The sequence below is a fragment of the Miscanthus floridulus genome, chromosome 17, assembly GCF_019320115.1.
Source record: "Miscanthus floridulus cultivar M001 chromosome 17, ASM1932011v1, whole genome shotgun sequence".
In the NCBI taxonomy this organism is placed as follows: domain Eukaryota; kingdom Viridiplantae; phylum Streptophyta; class Magnoliopsida; order Poales; family Poaceae; genus Miscanthus; species Miscanthus floridulus.
Genome location: NC_089596.1, coordinates 30,238,598 through 30,262,000, shown reverse-complemented (window position 1 = coordinate 30,262,000; position 23,403 = coordinate 30,238,598). Strand labels below are relative to the sequence as shown.

Below are 23,403 nucleotides of genomic sequence, written 5' to 3'. Positions count from 1 at the left end.
GCATGAGATACGGAAAAACTGTTTAAGAGTGAAAATGTATAGAAAGCGATTTTTATGCAAATAGCTCTCCAAATGATGATTTAGAGAGTGAAATTTAGAAAGACTCTTGGAGATGCTCTAAGTGTATCGTGATTAAATCTAGATTTGTCCCGCAGTTCAATTGGATAGATCATACCAAACTGCTACCTTCAACAACATACACGCCCATTGCCCAAAAACAAAAATACACAAACTTAGACAAATACTGAAGAAATTAAGCTTTGTGAACGCCTGCATGACAACCAAAAAAAAAAAAAAAAATCAATCCTCAACAAAAACAAGCCAACCAAGTACCTGATCCATATATACAAAAAAAAAATAAAGCAGAAACAACTGCATGCGAAAAACTGGTTTTTATACATAACTAAAAACTAACATGAGACTTAAAATATATTTAAAAACTATTTTTATTATCAGACCTGAATCACTGAAACTGGGATTGGACATCTGGTCTAAAAAACTCCATCTTGTTAACTTGATGATGCCTAAATGAGAAATATTATTTCTTAAAGAATGGCCCAATTTCTTCAAAATGTAATAAAATATTTAATCTTAAACCCCAATTTAACATAATTCAAACATTACCTGCTTATTCAAAACCCCTACTAGGGGGTAACAGTAAAGTTCACAGGCCAAAAATATCCTTGCTGTCCAAATTACTATATCGTGGGCTCTTAGTAGCACAATGAATTTCGACTTGCCATAGAAATTTTTAAGCAAGAACTATAACAAAACAGAAGCAGGATCATCACGGCAACATATGGCAACTAGATCTTGAATAAACATCAGCACGTTAACATTCGTCTTAATCAACCTTAACAGGAAAAAGAGGCCCCTATTTGATGCCTCGCCCCTTTTGCAGCTCAACATCAGTGCAAAAGACAGAACACTTTAAACCAAAAAAAAAGTATAGATGTTTCCCACCAGCTCTTGGAGATTAGCTTAGGTTATCTATAATTCTATGGTGTCTAAATCCTAAACCCTACAATGAATGGATCAACTAAACCCGTTTCCTATGTACAAGGAAAACAAAGTTGGGTGAGTGACTGGACAAAAGGTTAACCATGCACTGTAAGTCATTAAGTCTATATAGGCAGGCAACTATCAGCATTCTACTTTGTACATGCTTCCCCTGACTGGGCGAACAAAGAACCAACTAACTCCCTAGCCTTCCTTTTATCAACTCCCAAAAAACTTGAGTTGCATTAAGCTCTCCTCATGAGCACTCCTGTTATCCGGAATGCTTTCACTGCCAAAATATTGTTGGGTCATTGCTATAAACTGCGCGATCCTGGATCTCCAAGATAGATACATGCCAATCAACAAGCCTTGCTTGAATGCATTTGCATAGCACAAGTCCTGTAGGGAATAGCCACCAGCTGGTTTCCTCCCTGCCAAGAGTTCCGAGGTTAAGGTTCCTAGGTAAAAGATATGGCAGACCAATGGCAATATGGCATTCAGGTACAGGGAGGAAATAAACACTTACCCGCCAAAATTCCATGGCTGCATGCTTGGATGTTTTTTGTTTGATGACTTATAATGCAGAAATCCACATACAGAAGCCACAACCTGCGAGTGATAGCACTTGTAGGTAAAAACCATAAAACATTATTCCTATTTTTCTTTAGAAAAAAGGAATATAACATTCCACCTCCAACATTCACAAGTAAATGTGTGCAGCCAATTACAACAGATTTGTAGTACTTAGATCACACTCCACCAAACATGGTACAAAACACCTATTCCTTCTTCGATACACAACTTGCTGAAGAGCTTCAACCTCATTGCCTCCATCAAGCGACTGTATTCCTCTAGTGAAAACAGCAGCACTCAGAGCATCACATCGATGCTTGATAGGAAAGAACTCCATCAAATACTTCGACATTCTCAACCGAGTTGTCATCTCGCCACTGGCCAAAACCTATAACCTCCCTCAGACCTCCAAACACCGTCTAGCGGATCAAGAAACAAGGAACGATAGATTGCTGAAAGCCGTTGATGAAAGCATCAAGACGAGTACACACCTACAACAGGCCATCCCAAGCTACCAAGAGAGATAGGAAGACTACATCCTGTACAGAAACATAACAAAGGAGCAGTGGCAAAGCCACACGGCAAGCATTGGAAGTGCCTAGCGACGCCTTCACGAAGGTAACGATGTCAAAGACACCGACAATGCTAGCTGACAATGGAAAGGTTTTCACCAGCAATCACCAACCGGATGTGTAGAAGAGGTACAAAGAGGATGCCTCCAAGGAGAATGTGGCATCCTAAGACGTCGCCGTCTGAGCTTTCACCCTGATCTCACAGAACCCACCCACCCAGGTTGCCCATCTGAAGTCCAGACGCTAGTGACATGGGCTTTCCCTGCCACTACGCCCACCACGTGCGTCCTCGCTGCGTTCTCTGCACCAGTCAGGAGACCGCTGCCGACCACAACTAGGAGATGGAGATAGGGAGTGGAGAAGCGACGGGAGCAGACGACTGTGCCAAGTGGCGTCCAGCGCTAGTGCCACCCCAGCAGAATCCATGACCTGGGCCACCGCCCTTCGGTCCACCAACGCAGACGGCACTGCAGGTGCTATGTCAGCCTCCCCTCCAGCCATCGTGCCCGCAGCATTCACGGCCTGGAAACCACAGCAGCAACCCCCAAGCCAATCTACGAGGAACAGCACTGGAACCATGGTTAGACACCAGATCCGGTCAAGGAGGCACCAGATCTGGCCACCACCGAGCCAGATGGGCTGGAAGGCTGCCACCAAACTCCACCGTTGCCATGGTTGCTGTCGAGCTTTATGGGAGGAAACAGATGGGAAGAGGGAAAAGGGCCCCGCAGCTGCCGTCCTTGCGGCCACACGGGCTTCCGGCCGCGTGCTCAAGCGACGGCAAGGCAGGCGGAGTAGGGGAGGGGTGGCCACAGAGGCAAGTACATAACACGTTCCTGTAGCTACAGTGAAGAAAATCAGTAGTCACCCTTCATGTGAAACTGTATAGCATATGCATGCAAAGTACATAAAAACAGTATGCAAATGGGAAATCAGGATTCAGGAGAAGTTCAAAACAAAACCAGCCAGCTCACACTTCTGACAGCTATAAGTCTTGTCCTTATCTACTTAGGATAATTATCTAGAGTAGTTGGTGGCTGTGTCAGCCCTTATCTTTATCCCTAGCATCTACTTTAGCATCTCTAGAATATGTTGTAGTTTTCTTAAAGCTCAAGCAAGCAATCCTATATGTATCCCCAACCTGCCATAGTTGTGGCATAGCTAATGAAATATGAAATTCGGCCCCAAACCTGTTTTTTGGTTCTAACAAATGGTATCTAGAGCCTAAGTTCATCTGGGTTCTACCCTTACCCCATCCCAATCCGTCGCCATGTCTCTCCACTACTCATCCTCTTCCTCCAACCGTTCCACCACCTCCAGCATACGTGCTGCAGCAGCCAGGCACGAGGAGGCGGTGGCCGAGCGTGCAGCAGCAGCGGAGTGGGCGGCTTGCATCGCCCAGGCCGAGCTTGCTGCGGCGCGTGCGGCTGAAGCCGCCCACCAGGCAGCAGCGGCTGCACTCCGTGCAGAGGCGGACGCGGGCGAGCAGGAGGACTACGGCGCCCGGGCGGGCGCGTCGGATGCAGGAGCGGCTGCGGCTCTGCGCCGCAGAGCAGACGCAGGGCCTGGCCCGACGCGGGCGGCCTGGGCGGACGTGGTGGACGTGAGCCTGGCGACCGCGACGGCTTCGACAACCGACGCGGGCAGCTTCGACGGGCGACGCCGCGACTTCGACCGGGACGAGCGGGCGGCACGCGACGCCAATGCCTGGCTGGAGCGGGAGGAGCGGCGCGAGGCGTGGGACCTAGGCGGACGGGACGCTGGCACGTGGAGCCCTCACAAGCAGCGCGCCTCCCCTTCCCCGGACCGGTGTCGTGGCCGGCCTGGCTCCCCTCTAGTCGTGCAAACCGTCGTCAAGGGCGCCGGCGGCGGATGGCCCATGCTCACCAAGACCAACTACGCCAAGTGGTCCATGGTGATGAAGGTGAAGATGCAAGCGCGGCGCATGTGGGATGCGGTACGGTACGGCGACGCCGACTTCGACGAGGATCGACGGGCACGGGAGGCGCTTCTTGCTGCTGTTCCGATGGAGATGCACTCCTCCCTCGCGAACAAGCGGACCGCCAAGGACGCCTAGGACGTCATCGCCGCGGCACGCATTGGCAGCACCTACGCCCGCAGGTCCACGCTTCAGAAGCCGCGTCAGGAGTGGGAGAACCTGGCTTTCAAGCCGGGTGAGGACGTCGACGACTTCGCTCTCCGCCTCAACACCCTGATGCAGCAGTTGGCGCGGTACAGCGACAACGACATCGACGAGGAGAGAGCTGTTGAGAAGTTCCTCCGCGTCGTCCCCAAGAAGTACTCATAGGTCGCCATCGTGATCGAGATGTTGCTGGACTTCTCCGAGCTATCGATCGAGGAGGTGACGGGTCGCCTCAAGGCCGTCGACAACCGTGAGCAGCTACCTCCCTCAGAGCCAGTCACCATCGGTGGCAAGCTTCTTTTCACCAAGGGGCAGTGGCTTGCCAGCCAGCGGGAGCGGAAGAAGGGGGAGGCCTCGGGTTCTTCAACTTCGGGTTCGTCGAGCAGCCGCAAGCGTCGGCCGCGCAAGCGGGATAAGGCGCGTGGTGGCGCTCCTGGCGGCGCCGACGGCGAGCGCAAGGCTACCCGCGACGACACCTGCAACAATTGCGGGAGGACCGGCCACTAGGCCAAGGACTGTAGGCAGGCGAAGCGCGGCGGTCAGGCACACGTCGCGCAAGCGCAGGAGGGTGACAAGCCGGCTCTGTTCTTCGTACACGGGAGCATCGAGCCGCACTCCTCTCCTGCGCCGGCCGCCGCCGCGCTCCTCCACCTCGACGAGCCGCGGGCTCACGTCTTCCTCGGCAACGGGTCCGGCGTCGACAAGATCGACAGGTGGTACCTCGACACCGGCGCCACCCACCACATGACCGGGCGGCGGGAGTTCATCTCCGAGCTCGACTTTGGCGTTCGAGGCTCCGTCAAGTTCGGGGACGCCTCCGCCATGGAGATCAAGGGCATCGGCTTCGTCGTCTTCACCGCCAAGACCGGCAAGCACCGACTGCTGACCGGTGTCTACTACATCCCCGCGCTGAGGAACTCCATCATCAGCCTGGGACAGCTGAATGAGAACGGCTCGCGCGTGGAGATCGAGCACGGGGTCTTGCGTATCTGGGATCGCCATCGTCGCCTTCTCGTCAAGGTGAACAAAGGCCCCAACCGCCTTTACATCCTCCACGTGCAGGTGGCGCAGCCCGTGTGTCTTGCAGCCCACCGCGACGCCGACTCCTGGCGGTGGCACGAGCGCTTTGGGCACCACAACTTCGAGGCCCTGAAGCAGCTCGACAACAAGGAGATGGAGCAGGGCATGCCGCGAGTCGAGCACGTGGAGCAATTCTACGACACCTACGTCCTCACCAAGCAGCGGCGGCTCCCCTTCCCCCGCCAGGCGAGCTTCCGCGCCAAGGAGAAGCTAGAGCTCGTGCACGGTGACCTCCGCGGCCCCATGACACCGGCCACACCTGGAGGCTGGCGCTTCTTCCTGCTCCTCGTCGACGACGTGTCCCGCTACATGTGGGCGGTCCTGCTCGACACCAAGGCGGCGGCTACAGACGCCATCAAGCTGCTGCGGAGGAGTGCGGCCGCAAGCTTCGGGTGCTACGCACCGACAACGGCGGCGAGTTCACGGTGGCTGAGTTCGCGGCGTATTGTGCCAACGAGGGGATCCAGCGCCACTTCTCCACGCTGTACACCCCGCAGCAGAACGGCGTCGTTGAGCGCCGTAACCAAACGGTGGTGGCCACCGCCCGCGCCCTCCTCAAGCAGAGAGGGATGACTGCCGTCCATCTCCTCAACCGCTAGCCCACCAAGGCCCTTGACGGCAAAACACCGTACGAGGCCTGGCACGGGCGTAAGCCGGTGGTGAGCCACCTCCGCGTCTTCGGCTGTCTTGCCTTCGCCAAGGAGCTCAACCACGTCGGCAAGCTCGACGACCGGAGCACGCCAAGGGTCTTCATCGACTACGCGGAGGGCGTCAAGGTCTACCGCATCCTTGACCCTACAACACAGCGCGTCTGCATCTCCCAGGACGTCGTGTTCGTCGTCGATGCCTACCACAACGACGAGCCTCTGCGCTACCGCACCTTGGACAACATCTTCGGTGATCAGCCCATTCCTGGACTGGCGGTGCACGACTTCGAGGCGAAGCTGCACCTGGCGCACGAGGACGGCGAGCCCCGCTCCTTTGCTGAGGCAGAGGGAGACACGGCATGGCGCGCCGCGATGCAGCAGGAGATGGACGCGGTCGAGCGGAACCGGACGTGGGAGCTGGCGGATCTTCCTGCCGACCACCGCGCCATCACCCTTAAGTGGGTCTACAAGTCAAGAAGGATGAGGCCGGGGCGGTGATCAAGCACAAGGCGCGTCTGGTGGCGCGCAGGTTCATCAAGCAAGAGGGAGTCGACTTCGACGACGCCTTCGCGCCCATTGCGTGGATAGAGTCCGTCCGTCTCCTCCTCGCACTAGCGGCCCAAGAGGGTTGGCGTGTGCACCACATGGACGTCAAGTCCGCCTTCCTCAACGGTGACCTGAAGGAGGAGGTCTATGTCCACCAGCCGTCGGGATTCGTCATCCCCGGTAAGGAGGACAAGGTTCTTCGCCTACGCAAGGCCCTCTACAGCTTGCGGCAGGCACCCCGAGCTTGGAACGCCAAGCTGGACTCCACTCTCAAGCAAATGGGGTTCCAACAAAGTCCCCACGAGGCTGCAGTCTACCGGCAGGGCAAGGGAGGCAATGCCCTGTTGGTAGGCGTCTACGTCGACGATTTGGTGATCACCGGCACCAAGGAGGCCGAGGTGGAGTCATTCAAGGAGGAGATGAAGGCGACCTTCCAGATGAGCGACTTGGGCCTTCTCTCCTTCTACCTGGGGATCGAGGTCCACCAGGACAGCTCCGGCATCTCCCTTCGCCAGACCGTCTACGCCAAGCGCATCGTCGAGTTGGGCAGGCTCACTGGCTGCAATCCTGCACACACTCCCATGGAGGAGAGGCTGAAGCTGAGCCGCGACAGCACGGCGAAGGAGGTCGACGCCACGCGGTACCGGCGCATTGTGGGCATCCTTCGCTACCTCATCCACACACGGCCAGATCTGACGTTCGCTGTTGGCTACGTCAGTCGATTCATGTAGCGACCGACGACGAAGCACGAGCAGGCCGTCAAGAGGATCCTCTGCTACGTCGCGAGCACTTTCGACTACGGCTTGCACTACCCGAGGTGTCCTGGTGCGGAGCACTTCATCGGGTACAGCGACAGCGACCTCGCTGGCGACATCGACACAAGCAAGAGCACCAGCGGGACGCTATTCTTCCTCGGCAAGTGTCTAATCAGCTGGCAGTCGGTCAAGCAGCAAGTGGTGGCTCTGTCCAGTTGCGAGGCGAAGTACATCGCTGCCACAACCGCTTTGACTCAAGCTCTCTGGTTGGCTCGGCTGCTAGGCGATCTCCTGGGCACAAACGCAGAAGCAGTAGAGCTCAGGGTGGACAGCAAGTCCGCCTTGGCCTTGGCGAAGAACCTCGTCTTCCATGAGCGCAGCAAGCATATCCGAATCAAGTACCACTTCATTGGGAGCTGCTTGGATGAAAGGAGCATCAAGGCCGGCTACATCAACACCCAGGATCAGCTCGCCGACCTTCTCACCAAGTCCCTTGGGCGGGTCAAGTTCCAGGAGCTTCGCGCCAGGATTGGGATGGTTCAAATTCCCCAGAAGGCGCCACACAAGACTTAGGGGGAGAATGACAGCTATAAATCTTGTCCTTATCTACTTAGGATAATTATCTAGAGTAGTTGGTGGCTGTGTCAGTCCTTATCTTTGTCCCTAGCATTTACTTTAGCATCTCTAGAATATGTTGTAGTTTTCTTAAGGCTCAAGCAAGCTATCCTATATGTATCCCCAACCTGCCATAGTTGTGGCATGGCTAATGAAATCTGAAATTCAGCCCCAAACCTGTGTTTTGGTTCTAACAACTTCAACCTGACAAGCCACTGGGAAAAAAAAGCACTACTGAGTTTTACATGATATAAATTTGTGGGTAGGAATAAAAGGTTCTCAGCGTTCAGGCTCTATATTTTGCTTATGCAAGTATGTGACGATGTTCATGCTAGAACTCCTAATGGCAATATGGATTCCCCAACAAATGCTCAAGAAGACAGCAATGATTAAACTCCCTATGATTCTGAACTTAGCAACCTAATGAGCTTGTTAGAGCGAAAGTCCAGGTATAGGCAAAGATGGATGAGTACTTACAACATTAACCAGTGATGTAATATTCCACAAGGCATAGACACGAGCAAGACCAGCTGACCGCCTCTGTCCATGACTAAAAAGAGCATTTATCCCAGCGGGAAATGGTGCCAGTATCCCAAGAGGAAGAATGAACAAGACTAACAAAACATCAACCATAGAATATGAATATAGTTGGAGGAAAGTAAGCAAGACTAAGCTGAAATCTGCAAGAAGCAGTATTGAGATGACTAAGCCCACGAGGTCCTGCAGTTGAAAGCAAAAGAACCATGGTGAGTTCAAAATGTAGCAAATCCCGCTATGCGCACACTGCGGCTTTGTTACTATAGTTGTGAAAATGATAGTCACCTGATGTCCAACTGGTTTTGTATTGTGCAAGATAAGAGAGAGAGGGTAAAACAAATTTCTCCTGTCATTAAGCATCCTTAGATTGTCAACATTGAGAATGGTGCCAGTTATCCTTTTACGCAGAACATCATTGGTCCTTGAGTGGCCCAGTTGAGAGTCAGCATACGTGTTTTGGTTTCTGTTAGAGGAAGTGATTAGAGAGATATGACGATCAGAGGGGCAGAATACAAATGCCCAGGCAAGCAAGAAATGACTCACACTGAATGTTGATCGGTTTTAATTGTAGAGCCATCTTGAAGTTCAGCAGTCACCGCTTCCCCCACAGCATGAAGAACAAGACCAAACTGACAGTAACCTAATGCTGTAGCTTGGAACCATGCAAGGTCAACACGCACACGGTACGTGTTCAATGCAGGATTTGCATGACTTTCAAGCCATTTGAACACAGGAAGAAATGATGTGTTTAGATTTCCATGACGAACCAAACGCAACTGGGCATTCAATCCAGCTACAAGACGATGCCATATTGATGATGGCACAGCCTATAAAAGAGAGGTGAGAGAATAATTGGTTTAATTCAGCAATTCAGTACAATCTGAAATGTTTCAGAATCAACCTGACTTTTAAGAGTTGTGACCACTCTGTCGCTATGAAGTGAAAATGGAGCCATATAACTTCCATCGCCTCCAAAGATCAGGGACATTGGAAACCTTTGATGCAGCCGAGGGGGAAGATCAGTCCTTTTCTCATCCCCACCAAGGAAGAAATCTAGATAACCCAGCATTAAATCTGGAGTAGCAGCTACCTATCAATTTGAAAACAAGAAATCATCAATCCATAATATAACGAGACAATCACATGTATAACAATTGGCAAGCCTAATGCAACCTATGCTTTCCGATACGACTAAAGTTGCAGGTAATGCGCAGCCACGTACGGTTGTCTTGCATGCTCAAGGATACTACTTACCGATTTTGCCCCAGATAATCCAACCATGAAACTGAAAGATCAGAAAAGAGCTGCAAATAAAGCAGAAAACAAAAGTTACATACCTTCAGCCCCTCATAAAGTGCACGCGAACGGCAGGACCGTAAGCATGAATGATCATATTCAGAACGAACAAATTCACGGAGTTTTTGTAATTTCTTTCTCCTACGCCACTGTTGCCACGACCATGCCAGGGGATATGAAAGTATACATAGGATGCTATAAACTGAACCTTCCCACCACTGATAGGCTGCAAGAGCATTGATCTCATCAACAAATTTGTTAAATGCATCCTCATACCTGAAAAAGGAAAGAGCCAGGAGGACATTCAACGGCTAGGAAAATTTTGGATACAAGAAGAAATTAGTAAATAATGGAAATACAAACAACAAACAAAGTATGGGAGTACATACACAATCTCTGAAATCTGCTCTGGCGGGGTGTGTGGGAGATGCCAAGGTTCACTGAAGGTGTTTGGGCCCATGAAATACATCCTGTGCACATGACAGTGTGATTCTTCTGCCCTGTTAGTTTCCAATACCTGCCACATTAGCAGAAATTTCAGTAACATTAGAAATAATCATACGACAGCTTATTAAGGGAATCAGCACAACAGAATGGATTTCACCTCGTTCAGTGATTCAATGAAGGGAAAAGAGTGATCAATTTGGGAGCTGTGCTGAGTTGGTGCTGGCCCAGGCAACTCATCAGTACCAACAAACTTCATCCGAGCAATACTCAAAACAAGAGCTAATAAAACGAGAAGGCCAGAAAGAAGCAGACCAAACAACCAAGGTCCACCAAACGTGTATATCAGCTCTTCAAGGGCAGTAAAACAGTGAGGCATGCGATATCTATCAGACACACATTTGTATGGGCATGGGGTTTCAGCAACACCACCTGTCAAAAAACATAATATTAAGTTTATAACATCAGGCAAACTGACAAACATTGCATAGTTAGCAAAAACTTTCAGAAACAGAAAAAATCGAATGGAGTTAAATAATAAAAAAGAAAACAGAAGTAACCCACATGAAAGAACAAAAAAATACACATGTGTGACCCAGACTAATGCCACTATATACTACTTCCGATTCCAAATGTAATTGTTTTAGCCTTTTTCAACTTTTCTCCAAATGAAGGTCAGTTTAGATCATATGTGTCTTTTACCTCTTCTTCCTTCCTTGCCCTACTTATAATGCTACCATTCTCACAAATGAAGTCACCTTTCCAAATACATAATAAATGACGGGAACTAAAGTCATTTTATCCGCTTCCTTAATTCTTGTTGACAAGTCTAAAATGACCAACATTTGGATCGGAGGTAGTACATTCTAATATCACTTAAGAAAGGTGGACGACACCATTCAAACGTTTCTTTGTAGACACACCTATTAGACAAAGAAGTGCATAAAAAAATCCTGTTGAGAACATGCTCCAGTGATGGGATAAGTCTCTGTGTTGGCTGGTCTTTGTAGGGCTGCAGCATATGGTCCTTGTGGCATCAAGGACAACATCCTTAACTGGCTAGGACAGCATCTTAGCATCTAGAACAGCATCTGTTTTAGGACAGCATATTAGCATCTAGCATCTTGGCATATGCTTGGCTGGCTAGCAGCCTATAAATATGTATCCCCAACCCCTCAGGTTGGCATGGCATTTGTGTGAGAAATAAACCAGAAAATTGCCCCAACTCCTAGTATCATCCTCTCTCGATGAGAGTAAGAATTCTGCTACAACCAAGAGTAAGAATTCAGCGATTAACAAGTGGTATCGGAGCCGTACTATCCTGTAGCCTGAGCATCTCCTGCTCATCTCCCTTCCCAGCCTCGCAACAGCCCCAGCTGGGAGCAGCAGCAGCAGCTCCGGCCACTCTTGCTCACTCTTCTCCCTCTGCACAGACGAGCAGCAGCTCGTCTGAAGCAGCCCCCTCCCCACGCAGCAGCCCCCCGGTAGCGCGTCATGTCCGCAAGACAGTCTCAGCGCTCGGTCGCCTCGAGCACGCAGCGTTGGCAGGAGGCCGAACTTGCCGCGGCAGAGCAACGCGAGCGAGCGACGGCAGAGACCGCTGCGGCGGCGGCAAGGGCGTCGAAGCTGGCAGCGGCGAAGCTGGCAGCAGCCAGAGCGGAGGCGGAAGCGGCGGCGGCGACGGATGCAGCGCGTGCGGCGGCAGCAGAGGTCGAGGTTCTGCGCGGCAGCATCAACAGCTCCATTTCTGCTGACGACAGCGCCGACGGGACCTCGAGCTGCTGGGGAGGGAGGCAGCGCGAGCGCGGGCGGCGCGGTGGGCAGCCGCGCACGCCCACGAGCGCAGCGACAGCCTAGACAGGCGCGGACGCGCCGGCGGCGCTCCTAGAGGAGGCGCCACGGCAACGGTGGCGGACGGGTCGATGGAGAGCGCGGCCTTCACAGGCAGCGTGGCTCTCTCTCCGGATCGGTACCATGGTTACCAAGGGCTCCAGGCTGTTGTCAGGGACGTCGGCCCCGGCGGTGGGTGGCCTACCCTCACTAAGACCAACTACGTCGAGTGGGCTGCGGTGATGAGGGTAAAGCTCCAGGTGCGGCACATGTGGGAGGCAGTCCGGTACGGCGACGGCGACTACGACCAGGATCGACGGGCGCTGGATGCCCTCACCGCTGTAGTCCTGTCCAAGATGCAGTTCTCGCTTACCAACAAGAAGACTGCCAAGAAGGCTTGGGACGCCATTGCTGCGGCACGCATCGGCAGCGACCGCGCCCGCAAGTCCACACTGCAGGCACTTCGCAAGGAGTGGGAGAACCTGGCCTTCAAGCTAGGTGAGGATGTTGATGACTTTGCTCTCCGTCTCAACACTCTGTTGCAGAAGATGGTGCAGTTCGGCGATGACACCTACGGCGAGGAGAGAGCTGTCGAAAAGCTCTTCCGCTGCGTCCCCGAGAAGTACAAGCAGATGGCTCGCTCGATCGAGTCTCTGTTGGATCTCTCCACGATGTCGTTCGAGGAGGCGATAGGTCGCCTCAAGGTCGTCGACAGCGATGAGCCACAGTCTCTCTCAAGGCCCATCACCACTGGCGGGAAGCTCCTTCTCACTCGGGAGCAGTGGGTTGCCTGCCAAGGTAACCGGACGGAAGAAGGGGGAGCCTTCTTCCGCGACAGGCGGCCGCAGGCGTGGCAAGCCGCGCAAGGCGCACAGAGACGCCCAGGTCGGGGCGCGAGGACGTGCCGAGGGTGATGCCCGCGGAGGCGCCTAGGGCGGCGCCGCCGGCAAGCACAAGCCGGCACGAGACGACACCTGTCGCAACTGCGGCCAGCTTGGCCATTGGGCCAAGGACTGTCGACAGCCACGACGCGGCTAGGCCCATGTTGCACAGGCAGAGGAGGAGCCGACTCTGTTCATGGCACATGCAAGCATCGAGCTACCACCAGCGGCACCGGCCGCAGTGGCTCTCCTCCACCTTGACGAGCCAAAAGCACACGCCCTCCTCGGCGACGGCTGCGGCAACGACAAGACTGACGGGTGGTGCCTCGACACCGGCGCCACCCATCACATGACCGGTCGACGGGAGTTCTTCACCGAGCTTGACTCCAGCATCCGAGGCTCCGTCAAGTTTGGGGATGCCTCCGGCGTGGAGATCAAGGGCGTCGGCTCCGTCACCTTCACCGCCGTGTCTGGTGAGCACAGGCTGCTCACCGGAGTCTACTACATCCCCGCGTTGAGGAACTCTATCATCAGCTTGGGACAGCTGGATGAGAACGGTTCGCGCATGGTGGTTGAGGATGGAGTCATGAGGATTTGGGATCGCCGTCGTCGCCTTCTTGCCAAGGTAACCAGAAGCGCAAATCGACTCTACGTCCTTAACGTGCAGGTGGCACAACCCCTCTGTCTCGCTGCTCGTCGGGATGACGAGGCGTGGCAGTGGCACGAGCGCTTCGGGCACCCTCACTTCGAGGCCCTGAAGCGGCTCAGTGCCATGGAGATGGTGCGAGGCCTGCCGTGCCTCGACCATGTGGAGCAGCTCTGCGACGTCTGCGTGTTGATGAAGCAGAGGCGACTCCCCTTTCCCCAGTGAGCGAGCTTTCGAGCCAAGGAGAGGCTCGAGCTTGTGCACGTGGACTTGTGTGGCCCGGTGACACCGGCCACACCGGGAGGACGACGCTACTTCCTGCTGCTCGTCGACGACCTCTCCCGCTACATGTGGGTGATGGTCCTCAGCAGCAAGGGAGAGGCTGCGGAGGCGGAGTGCGGCCGCAAGCTGCGCGTGCTGCGCACCGACAACGGCGGCGAATTCACGGCGGTTGAATTCGCGTCGTACTGCGCTGATAAGGGCATTCAGCGCGCCCCGTACAGCCCGCAGCAGAAAGGCGTCGTCGAGCGGCGCAACCAGACGGTTGTGGGGATGGCTCGGGCCCTTTTCAAGCAGAGGGGGATGCCGGCTGTCTTCTAGGGAGAGGCGGTGGTGTCGGCCGTCTATATCCTCAACCGCTCGCCTACCAAGGCATTCGACGGCAGGACGTCGTACGAGGCTTGGCATGGGCGCAAGCCGGCGGTCTCTCACTTGCGGGTCTTCGGCTGCCTCGCGGAGCTTGGCCACATCAACAAGCTCGACGACAGAAGCACTCCGGGAGTGTTCATCGGCTACGCGGAGGGCTCGAAGGCCTACCGCATCCTCGACCCAAAGACACAGCGTGTGCGCACAGCGCGCGACGTTGTGTTCAACGAAGGGCGAGGATGGGCGTGGGACAAGGCGGTGGACGATGGCTCGGCTCCGACGTACGACGACTTCACTGTCGAGTACGTTCACTTCGAGGGAGCTGGGGGAGTAGGCAGCTCTTCTTCGACGAGCGCGTCTACCCCACTCCCCGAGCCTCCACCGACCCCGGCGCCTGCTACTCCGACAGCACCACGCTCTCCAGCTAGGAACTCGGCTGCGATGAGTTCTTTGCCGGCACCGCCACGCACTCTAGCACCGACAGGCACCTCTCCAGGCACGTCTACTCCAACACCAGCTCATGTCGAGCACAGCCCGATTGAGCTCGCTACTCCGCTCTCTCACGACGAGGAGCGCATCGACGCGTACCACGACGACGAGCCGTTGCGGTACCGTATGATGGAGAACCTTCTCGGCGACCAGCCGGTGCCAAGACTGGTGCCTCACGACCTAGAGGCGTTGTTGCACCTTGCGTGTGACGACAGCGAGCCTCGGTCGTTTACTGAGGCCGAGAGACACGCGGCATGGCGCGCCGCGATGCAGTTGGAGATGGATGCGATTGAGAAGAACCGCACCTGGGAGCTTGCTGACCTTCCTCGGGGCCACAGCGTGATCACCCTTAAGTGGGTGTACAAGCTGAAGAGGGATGAAGCCGGCGCCATCGTCAAGCATAAGGCTCGCTTGGTGGCACGAGGTTTCGTGCAGCAGGAGGGGGTCGACTTCGACGACGCCTTTGCTCCCGTGGCACGGATCGAGTCCGTGCGACTCCTTGCGCTAGCTGCCCAGAAGGGCTGGCGTGTTCATCACATGGACGTCAAGTCGGCGTTCCTTAACGGCGACTTGAAGGAGGAGGTCTACGTGCACCAGCCGCCGGGATTTGCGATCCTCGGCAAGGAGGGCAAGGTGCTCCGCCTACACAAGGCCCTCTATGGCTTGCGGCAGGCACCGAGGGCGTGGAATGCCAAGTTGGATTCCACGCTAAAGGGGATGGGCTTCGAGCAAAGCCCGCACGAGGCGGCCATCTACCGACGGAGCAGTGGAGGAAATGCTCTGCTGGTGGGTGTCTACGTCGACGACTTGGTGATCACCGGCACCAAGGATGCGGAGGTGGCGACATTCAAGGAAGAGATGAAGGCCACCTTCCAGATGAGTGATCTGGGGCTTCTCTACTTCTACCTGGGAATCGAGGTGCACCAGGATGAGTCCGGGATCACGCTTCGACAGACCGCCTACGACAAGCGCGTCGTTGAGCTAGCCGGGCTCACCGACTGCAACCCAACTCTTACTCCGATGGAGGAGAGGCTGAAGCTGAGCCGCGACAGCACGACGGAGGTGGACGCTACGCAGTACCGGCGTCTTGTGGGGAGCCTTCACTACCTCGCCCACACACGGCTGGACTTGGCATTCTCCGTCGGCTACATTAGTCGGTTCATGCAGCGAGCGACGACGGAGCACCAGCAGGCTGTGAGGAGAATCATCCGCTACGTTGCGGGGACTCTCGACCACGGCCTCTACTACCTTAGGTGCCCTGGGGCGGCACACTTCGTCGGGTACAGCGACAGCGACCACGCCGGCGACATCGACACCAGCAAGAGCACGAGCGGGATCCTCTTCCTCCTCGGCAAGTGCCTCATTAGCTGGCAGTCGGTCAAGCAGCAGGTGGTGGCCCTGTCCAGCTGCGAGGCCGAGTACATAGCGGCCTCCACCGCTTCGACTCAGGCGTTCTGGCTAGCTCGACTGCTTGGTGATCTCCTCGGCGGAGACACTAGAGCGGTGGAGCTCAGGTTGGACAGCAAGTCCGCTCTGGCCCTAGCAAAGAACCTTGTTTTCCATGAACAGAATAAGCACATCCGGATGAGGTACCACTTCATCCGAGGCTGTTTGGAGGAAGGGAGCATCAAGGCAAGCTACATCAACACCAAAGACCAGCTTGCGAACCTGCTTACCAAGCCTCTTGGGAGGATCAAGTTCCTTGAGCTCTGCTCCAGGACCGGGATGGTTCAACTTTCCCACAGGACGACGCACAAGACTTAGGAGGAGAATGATGGGATAAGTCTCTGTGTTGGCTGGTCTTTATAGGGCTGCAGCATATGGTCCTTGTGGCATCAAGGACAACATCCTTGACTGACTAGGACAACATCTTAGCATCTAGGACAGCATCTGGTTTAGGACAGCATATTAGCATCTAATATCTTGGCATATGCTTGACTGGCTAGCAGCCTATAAATATGTATCTTCAACCCCTCAGGCTGGTATGACATTAGTGTGAGAAACAAACCAGAAAATTACCCTAACTCCTAGTGTCATCCTCTCTCGATGAAAGTAAGAATTCTGCTACTACCAAAAGTAAGAATTCAGCGAATAACATCCAAAAGCATATTGTTCTGGTCTGCTAATGCATGGGGTTGATCTGCAGTTTAATTAATATTTGTCACACAAGACGGGAACACAACAAGAACTACCTCGGACGCTTATATATACAGCACGGCGAGGTAACTCATTTGGAGGGCATGGTGAGCACATTGACTTAGATGATCCAGTAACATTCTTGTATGTTCCTGAAGGACATTCCTGCGTTTAGCCACAGAATGCATTGCAACATTGTAAGCACCGTACAAGTAGCAATAGCCAGTCAAACTAAAAACTAGAGGCATGCTTTAAGGTTTTTTCTAGGTTGATAAGTGTATGTTTATGTTTGTGCCATGTGATTGTACAAATAGACAGTAAACTACAATAACAAGGCCTTTTAGTCAACAAGATCATTTGGGGTAGAGATGAAACCCAACAAGAGTCACAAAGGGACAGTAAAAACAAAGAGAGGTACTAATAATAATAATAACACTAACCTATTAAGCTACCAAATAGGTTGCTGCTGGCCATTCCAAAAGTTAGCTACTACATTAAATTGCGTCCTCAATACACAACAAAATTAAAACAGGAACCAATCTTCTGAATGTAACACATTATGTGATGTGGCCCAAAAGAGTTAAGGCAGCACATCTGATGTCTCATAAGTTACCTTGCAAAATGTTCCATAAAGACCTTTTGGGCAATCCTTTCCTGTGATGGTTCCATTCTCACCAGAGAAACCTTGCCCTTCACTGACTCCTCCTCTGTAGCAGAAACAAATGTGGTTAGCTCAGCGATTTTAGCAATCTCCTACGCATTAACACCCCACCCCCACCCCCAAAAGAATAAGGTTTGAAAGCACTCAATGCATATTGCATCATCCAACAACAAATACGATAAAAGTACAGGTTCAGGTTCAAAAAGCTTGACCATTGGGAGAAGACATCTCCCTGGCTGTCTTAACATAGGGGAGAACCAAATCCTTTAGGAAGGTACTCACATGACCTACAAGCACCCCAGTTCAAGCCTGAGCAGGCAGCCTCTCAACTGGAGTTAATGAAAGCAGAGACTCAAAAAGTTCATAGAACCCAGATGTCCAAAACAGAAATGATAAAAAGGCAAATACTAAAATGTGGAAGGGGTGAAAAAGGCAGTAACGAGACCATGACTCCCGACCCCTCCTCTCCCTCCCCCACCGTCTCGCCTCCCTCCACCAGCCCCCCGCCGGAGTTCACCCCGAACCCGCCGGCCACCCCAACGGCGCCTGCGCCTCCTTCCCTCTCGGGGACGGTGGTCTCCTCCCCTGTTTCCTCCCCAGCGGCGCTGTTCCTTTCGTGCGGGCGCTCCAAACTGGAGCGCTGGTGCGCTGATAGCCCGACCTCCTCCAGTTCTAGCAGCTCTCGGCCCTCCTTCCGCGACATAGTGGCTTCTTTTTCTTCGGGCGCGTCTTGTGCGGCAACTTCGGCTCCGGGTGAAGGAGGGCCTGTTCTGGCGGGCATGGATGCTCCATCGGCGGGGCCTGTGGTGGCTGCTGCACCCCCACCAGAGTCTTCCTGGGCTCCTAGGATTACGCTCCACCAGCGGGACGTTCCTGGGCGGAGGGGCGCATCTTTCTAGACTGGCGCGGTGCGTCCTGTTTAGGGGGGTGGCAGAAGGCTGAGTCTCACGGTACTCGGCGTCGGCGTCGGCGCGCGACCCATCCTCCGCGCCGTCTAGTCCCGGCGGACCTCGTTGGCAAATGTTTCAACTGTTTCTCGCCATCCCACACGGCTGCTCTCTGTCGCCTGACTCGCTGTTTCTGCTGCCGGTCTCTAGGGCATCGCTCCTTCGAGTGCCCTGGGGTGTTCAGCGGAGGGAGCGCTAATCCCCGTGTCTCCGTGTGGCAACGGATTTCGCCGGCCCACGGGGCTACTAGTACTGCCACCCCGCAATGGCCTTCTCCGGCGGGTGTTGCTGGTGATGCTGGTGCGACACAGAACATGTATCGTCAACCTGCTACTGGTCGCGTCTCCATGTGGCGATGGATTTCCCTGGCCCACGAAGCTGCCAGTGCTGCCTCTCCACAACAGCCTTCTCCGACGGAATTGGCTGGTGACGCAAGGCCCTTTGGAGGTGCATGCCCAGGATCATGGTGCGCGGGCGCTGCAGTCGCGTCGTCGACGACGTCCGCGATTCCGGAAGCGTCCCGTGCAGGATTAGCCTGACTCCTCTCTGGCTGCTGGCCCGGTACCGGGTGCTGCCTCCTCGGAGACGTCTACTAATGCTTTGAGGCCTCCCCCATGCATAATTGACTGGAGCGATCAAGTGGCTAGAGCTGAAGAAGACCTTGCAAGAGCGGTAACGGTGAATGTGATCAGCGATGATCTGCTGGCCGCAGTGGAGTTGGTGGCAGCGGTGATTGCGGCCAGAATTGATGATGACGCCAACTCACTAGTACTTCGTAAGGCTTCGTCCTCAAGTTACCTGCTGGTCCTCCCCGAATTGGCCTTGGTTGATCGTCTGGTTGGGTTGAGGCAGCCAGTCAGTTCGTCTGGATTCAACTTCAGCCTCCTGTGTAAGCGTTGGAGCCGTCTGACTGGTGCCCAGGGTCGTGTCCTGCCGTTCCTGATCAACGTTGAGCTTCGTGGCATTCCAAACCACGTTTGGGAAACCTCTACTGTGGATCGTCTCTTGAGTCCGCACGCGTGGGTTCAGCAGGTGCATCCTGATACTCTTGGACTCGTGGATCTTTCATGTTTCCGATGCTTAGCCTCCCCTCTTCTAGGGAGCTCTGGGTGGTTGAGCCACCAACGGCCGTCGTTGAAGATCCTCCTGTCAAAAGGGTTCTAGCCTACCCTATTGAGCTGCAGTATTCCGATGTTCACCGCCCTGGGGTTTTGGTGCCAAGCCCTCCTCCCTCTGATGGAGGGGATGATGATGATAATGATCTTGCAAGGCGTCGGCGTCACGTCCGTCCTCCCTCGCCGCCGCCTAGCTCGGGACCGGCGGGTCGTGATGCTTCGTGTCATGGCGGTTCACGGCGGGGATCGATCATGAAGCAGGTGGAATCCTCTGTTCGGGGGAGATCTCATGTGGCCCACTCTCAGGCAGCGTGCTCTCAGTCGTTGGCCGCGGGTTCCAAAGAGGTCCAGGTGCGTGACATTCCAGGCGACGGTCATTCTGCCCTCAATGCTGAGACGCGCAGTCTCGAGGATGTCCCTGTGCTCGATGCGGCTGCTGCAACAAATGCAGTCATTTCGGAAACCGCAGATGTCGCGCGCATTCAGGAGACGTCCCCGTTCCCCTTGGTGGCCTCCCCAACTATTGTGCGGTTTGAAGTGGATGTTGGGCCTTTGCCTTTGGATGGCGTCCTCGTTTCTGGCCCGGCGGATGCGGCTTCTCTTGGGCTGGACTTGGGCCCTCGGCCTGTGATTGATTCCCAATTGGCGTGCACTGGATTGGGTGATGCTACGGTCTGGAGCTCCCCCGGCCGGCCGATGGTGCCGTGCTCTTCCTTGAGCCTCCCCGTTGGATTGGCAACGGTTGAAGCTTCTCCGGCCTCACCACGCTCACCTCAACGATCTCCCGCGTCCGTCTTCCCGGGGTTCTTCCCACCGGCGCCATACCCCCCTCGCCAACATTTGGCGCGGGACCTGCCACTGCGTCGGCTTCTGATGGCCAGATTGGGGAGCCCCTGGGCTTAGAGGCGCCTGCTCCGCCGGCTACGGGTGGGGATTCCGAGGGCTCGGAGGTGCCTGCTCCGCCCGGGCCTGTCCTGCCGCCCACTCAGACTCTCCAAGCACCGCAGGGTGAGGTCTTCGTCTCGCCCCCGCTCCGGGTCTATTCCAGGCAACGACGCCATGCTAGAACTCCCGCCCCGGCCGCCGTGGACAGCTCCTCCCAGTGTCCGGGGGAGGGATCCCCATCACGGAAGCTTGAGAAGGTGCGCAGGCCAATGGATATGCTCGTCCCTCTGCCCGTGATCCAGAAGCGGCGAAAGAAGGCCCCTCCTTCAGGGTCTCTGCCGCGGCGTAGCCGGCGGGTCGCTGGCGCTGCCCCCTGCCCTCCAGGCCCGATGCTCTCGGAGGCTCAGAAGAGGGTGATGCGACAACTTGGCTTTGAAGAAAGGGAGATTATTCAGCCGAATGCTCAAGACAATTATAGTAAGCTATTCAGGCCATTCCTCTCTGACTCCCATGTTTGTGCTTTAGCCGCTATTTTTGGTTGGGATGTTGGAGAAGGTGAGCAGGTGCGGGCTGCGGATGTCCTTGCAGTGATGTAAGGATTTGGTTCTTTGTCGGGGTCGTTTTATTCTTGGGTCAGATGAATAAAGGGCGTACCCAGCGCAGAGAGCTCCCGATCTATGCGGGGTCTGGGGAAGGGCGTCAGTGGCAAGCCTTACGCTCGCCTATGCAATGCGAGACCGCGACTCGAACCCGGGACCTTCCGGTCACAGGCGGTAAGACTTTACCGCTTGCACCAGGCCCGCCCTTCTTGGGTCAGATGAATCCTTCGTCTATTTTAATCTGGAACGTGCGAGGCCTGAATCAAAGGGATCGCCGGAATTCTATCAGAGAGGTTATTCTGTCCAGCAACGCTGACATTGTCTGTTTGCAAGAAACTAAGGCTGCCAACATGTCCCAGTATTTGTTTCTCTCGGTCTTTGGGTCTGTGTATGATAACTTCATCGCGCTCCCAGCCAATGGGACTAGAGGAGGGGTTACGATTGCTTGGAAAGGGTGTTCTTGCTAGGCAGTGGCTTCTAGGGTAGATACTTATTCTGCTTATGTTCTGTTTTCGGAACAAGAAGCTCGCAGTTGGTGGTTCACTGGTGTCTATGGGCCACAAGAAGATGATGAGAAGGTGATGTTTCTGCAAAAGCTAAGAAATATCAGTGCCCTGTGCAATGGAGCTTGGCTTCTAGGGGGAGATTTTAATTTAATTTATCAAGCTGCCGACAAGAACAATACTAATTTGGATAGAGCAATGATGGGAAGATTTCGGCGTTTTCTAGATGACATGGATCTCAAGGAGATCCCGCTCTTGGGCCGAAAATATACTTGGTCCAACGAGAGGAGATCGCCTACTCTGGTCAGGCTGGATTGAGCTTTCTGTTGTGGTGATTGGGACAATATTTTTCCTGATGCTGTCCTGCAAAGCACAGCAGCTGGTGTATCAGATCACTGCCCTCTCATTCTGGGTTTGAAAGTGAGCACTAGCGGCAAGCGGCGATTCCATTTTGAGAGCTTCTGGACCAAAATCCCTGGTTTTCTCGATGATGTTAAACTGAATTGGGAGGCTCTGGTATAATCTAATTGTGCTGTAGAGCGCCTATTCATTAAACTACAGTGCCTCAGTAAGGGACTACAAAAATGGGGGCAGCAAAAAATAGGGAACATTAAAGCTCAGCTTGAGCTGGCCAGGGAGATTCTTCACCGCATGGAAATAGAGAGATTCAAGGGCACTCTCTGAGCGCGAGGAATGGCTGAGAAAGAAACTCAAACTGCATTGTCTCGGTTTGGCTTCTCTACAGCGAACCATTGCACGGCTGCGCTCTAGGATACTGTATCTTCAAGAAGGAGATGCCAATACTGTTTTATTCCATCAACAAGCTAGAACAGAAAGAAGAACTTCATCCAAAAACTGCAAGTTGGTAATCAGGTGGTCGTTTCGCAGGAGGAAAAACAGAAGGCAGTGGGTGATTTTTATGAGAACATTCTTGGCAGTGCTGAAGGGACTATACTCTTAACTTAGATGAGTTAGATATGCAGCACCATGATCTTTCCAATCTTGATGCCCCATTCTCTGAGGAGGAAGTCTGGGCTACCATAAAAGACATGCACCTGGACAAGGCCCCTGGGCCGGATGGTTTCACAGGGAGGTTCTACAAATCATGTTGGAGCATTATTAAGGGGGATGTGCTGACGGCGTTGGACACCATCCATCGCGGCCATGTATTCAAATTTAGGCTATTGAATACGGCCTATGTTACCCTACTGCCTAAGAAAGTAGATGCAGTTGAAGTGAAGGATCTTCGTCCTATAAGCCTGATTCATAGCTTTGCCAAGTTGGTGACTAAGATTTTGGCTAATCGGCTAGCACCGCTGTTACCTTCCTTAATCTCTGCAAACCAAAGCGCTTTTGTGCGGGGAAGGAAGATTCATGACAACTTTATGCTGGTCCAATAGATGGTGAAATCTCTGCATAAGAAGAAGGAGGCACATATCTTTCTTAAACTAGACATCTCCAAGGCGTTTGATTCTGTCTCTTGGTCGTTTCTCCTGGAAGTCATGTGCAAGGTAGGGTTCGGTCAGTGGTGGCGAGACCTTATTTGCTTGATCCTGTCCACCTCCTCGACACAAGTACTGGTTAATGGAGTGCCTGGAGACACTATTTTGCATCACCGTGGTCTTAGACAGGGAGACCCCCTGTCACCAATGTTGTTTATCCTCGTTATGGATGTCCTCAATTCCCTGGTCAATTTTGCTACTCTGGCGGGTTTGATGCAGCTGCTAGCCAGTCAGCAAGCACGGCACAGGGTCTCCTGCTATGCTGATGATGCAGTCATATTCTTGAGACCCCACAACTTGGATCTGGTCACTGTCAGACAGCTCCTGGAATTGTTTGGACACGCCTCCGGTCTTAGA

General features: G+C 53.8%; 1 protein-coding gene and 1 pseudogene across 3 annotated transcripts in view; one reads left to right on the top strand and one right to left on the bottom strand.

Moving 5' to 3' along the window:
- Positions 1-796: 796 nt before the first annotated feature.
- LOC136515091 (uncharacterized) overlaps positions 797-23,403 on the bottom strand; it is a 33,816-nt gene continuing 11,209 nt past the window's right edge. Inside the window, exons 12-22 of one of the 3 annotated variants that reach the window (XM_066508783.1) lie at positions 17,448-17,541; positions 16,891-16,999; positions 10,368-10,639; positions 10,153-10,280; positions 9,805-10,039; positions 9,369-9,557; positions 9,011-9,294; positions 8,753-8,930; positions 8,408-8,650; positions 1,526-1,608; positions 797-1,430 (exon numbers count right to left, since the gene is read on the bottom strand). In XM_066508783.1, the coding sequence (XP_066364880.1) occupies positions 1,286-1,430; positions 1,526-1,608; positions 8,408-8,650; positions 8,753-8,930; positions 9,011-9,294; positions 9,369-9,557; positions 9,805-10,039; positions 10,153-10,280; positions 10,368-10,639; positions 16,891-16,999; positions 17,448-17,541 (1,960 nt within the window). In that variant the 3' untranslated portion in view covers positions 797-1,285. Of the gene's footprint in view, positions 1,431-1,525; positions 1,609-8,407; positions 8,651-8,752; positions 8,931-9,010; positions 9,295-9,368; positions 9,558-9,804; positions 10,040-10,152; positions 10,281-10,367; positions 10,640-16,890; positions 17,000-17,447; positions 17,542-23,403 lie in introns of those variants that run through there. The other 2 variants (XM_066508784.1, XM_066508785.1) reach the window with 2 other exon arrangements.
- On the top strand, positions 18,275-21,038 carry LOC136518211 (uncharacterized; annotated as a pseudogene).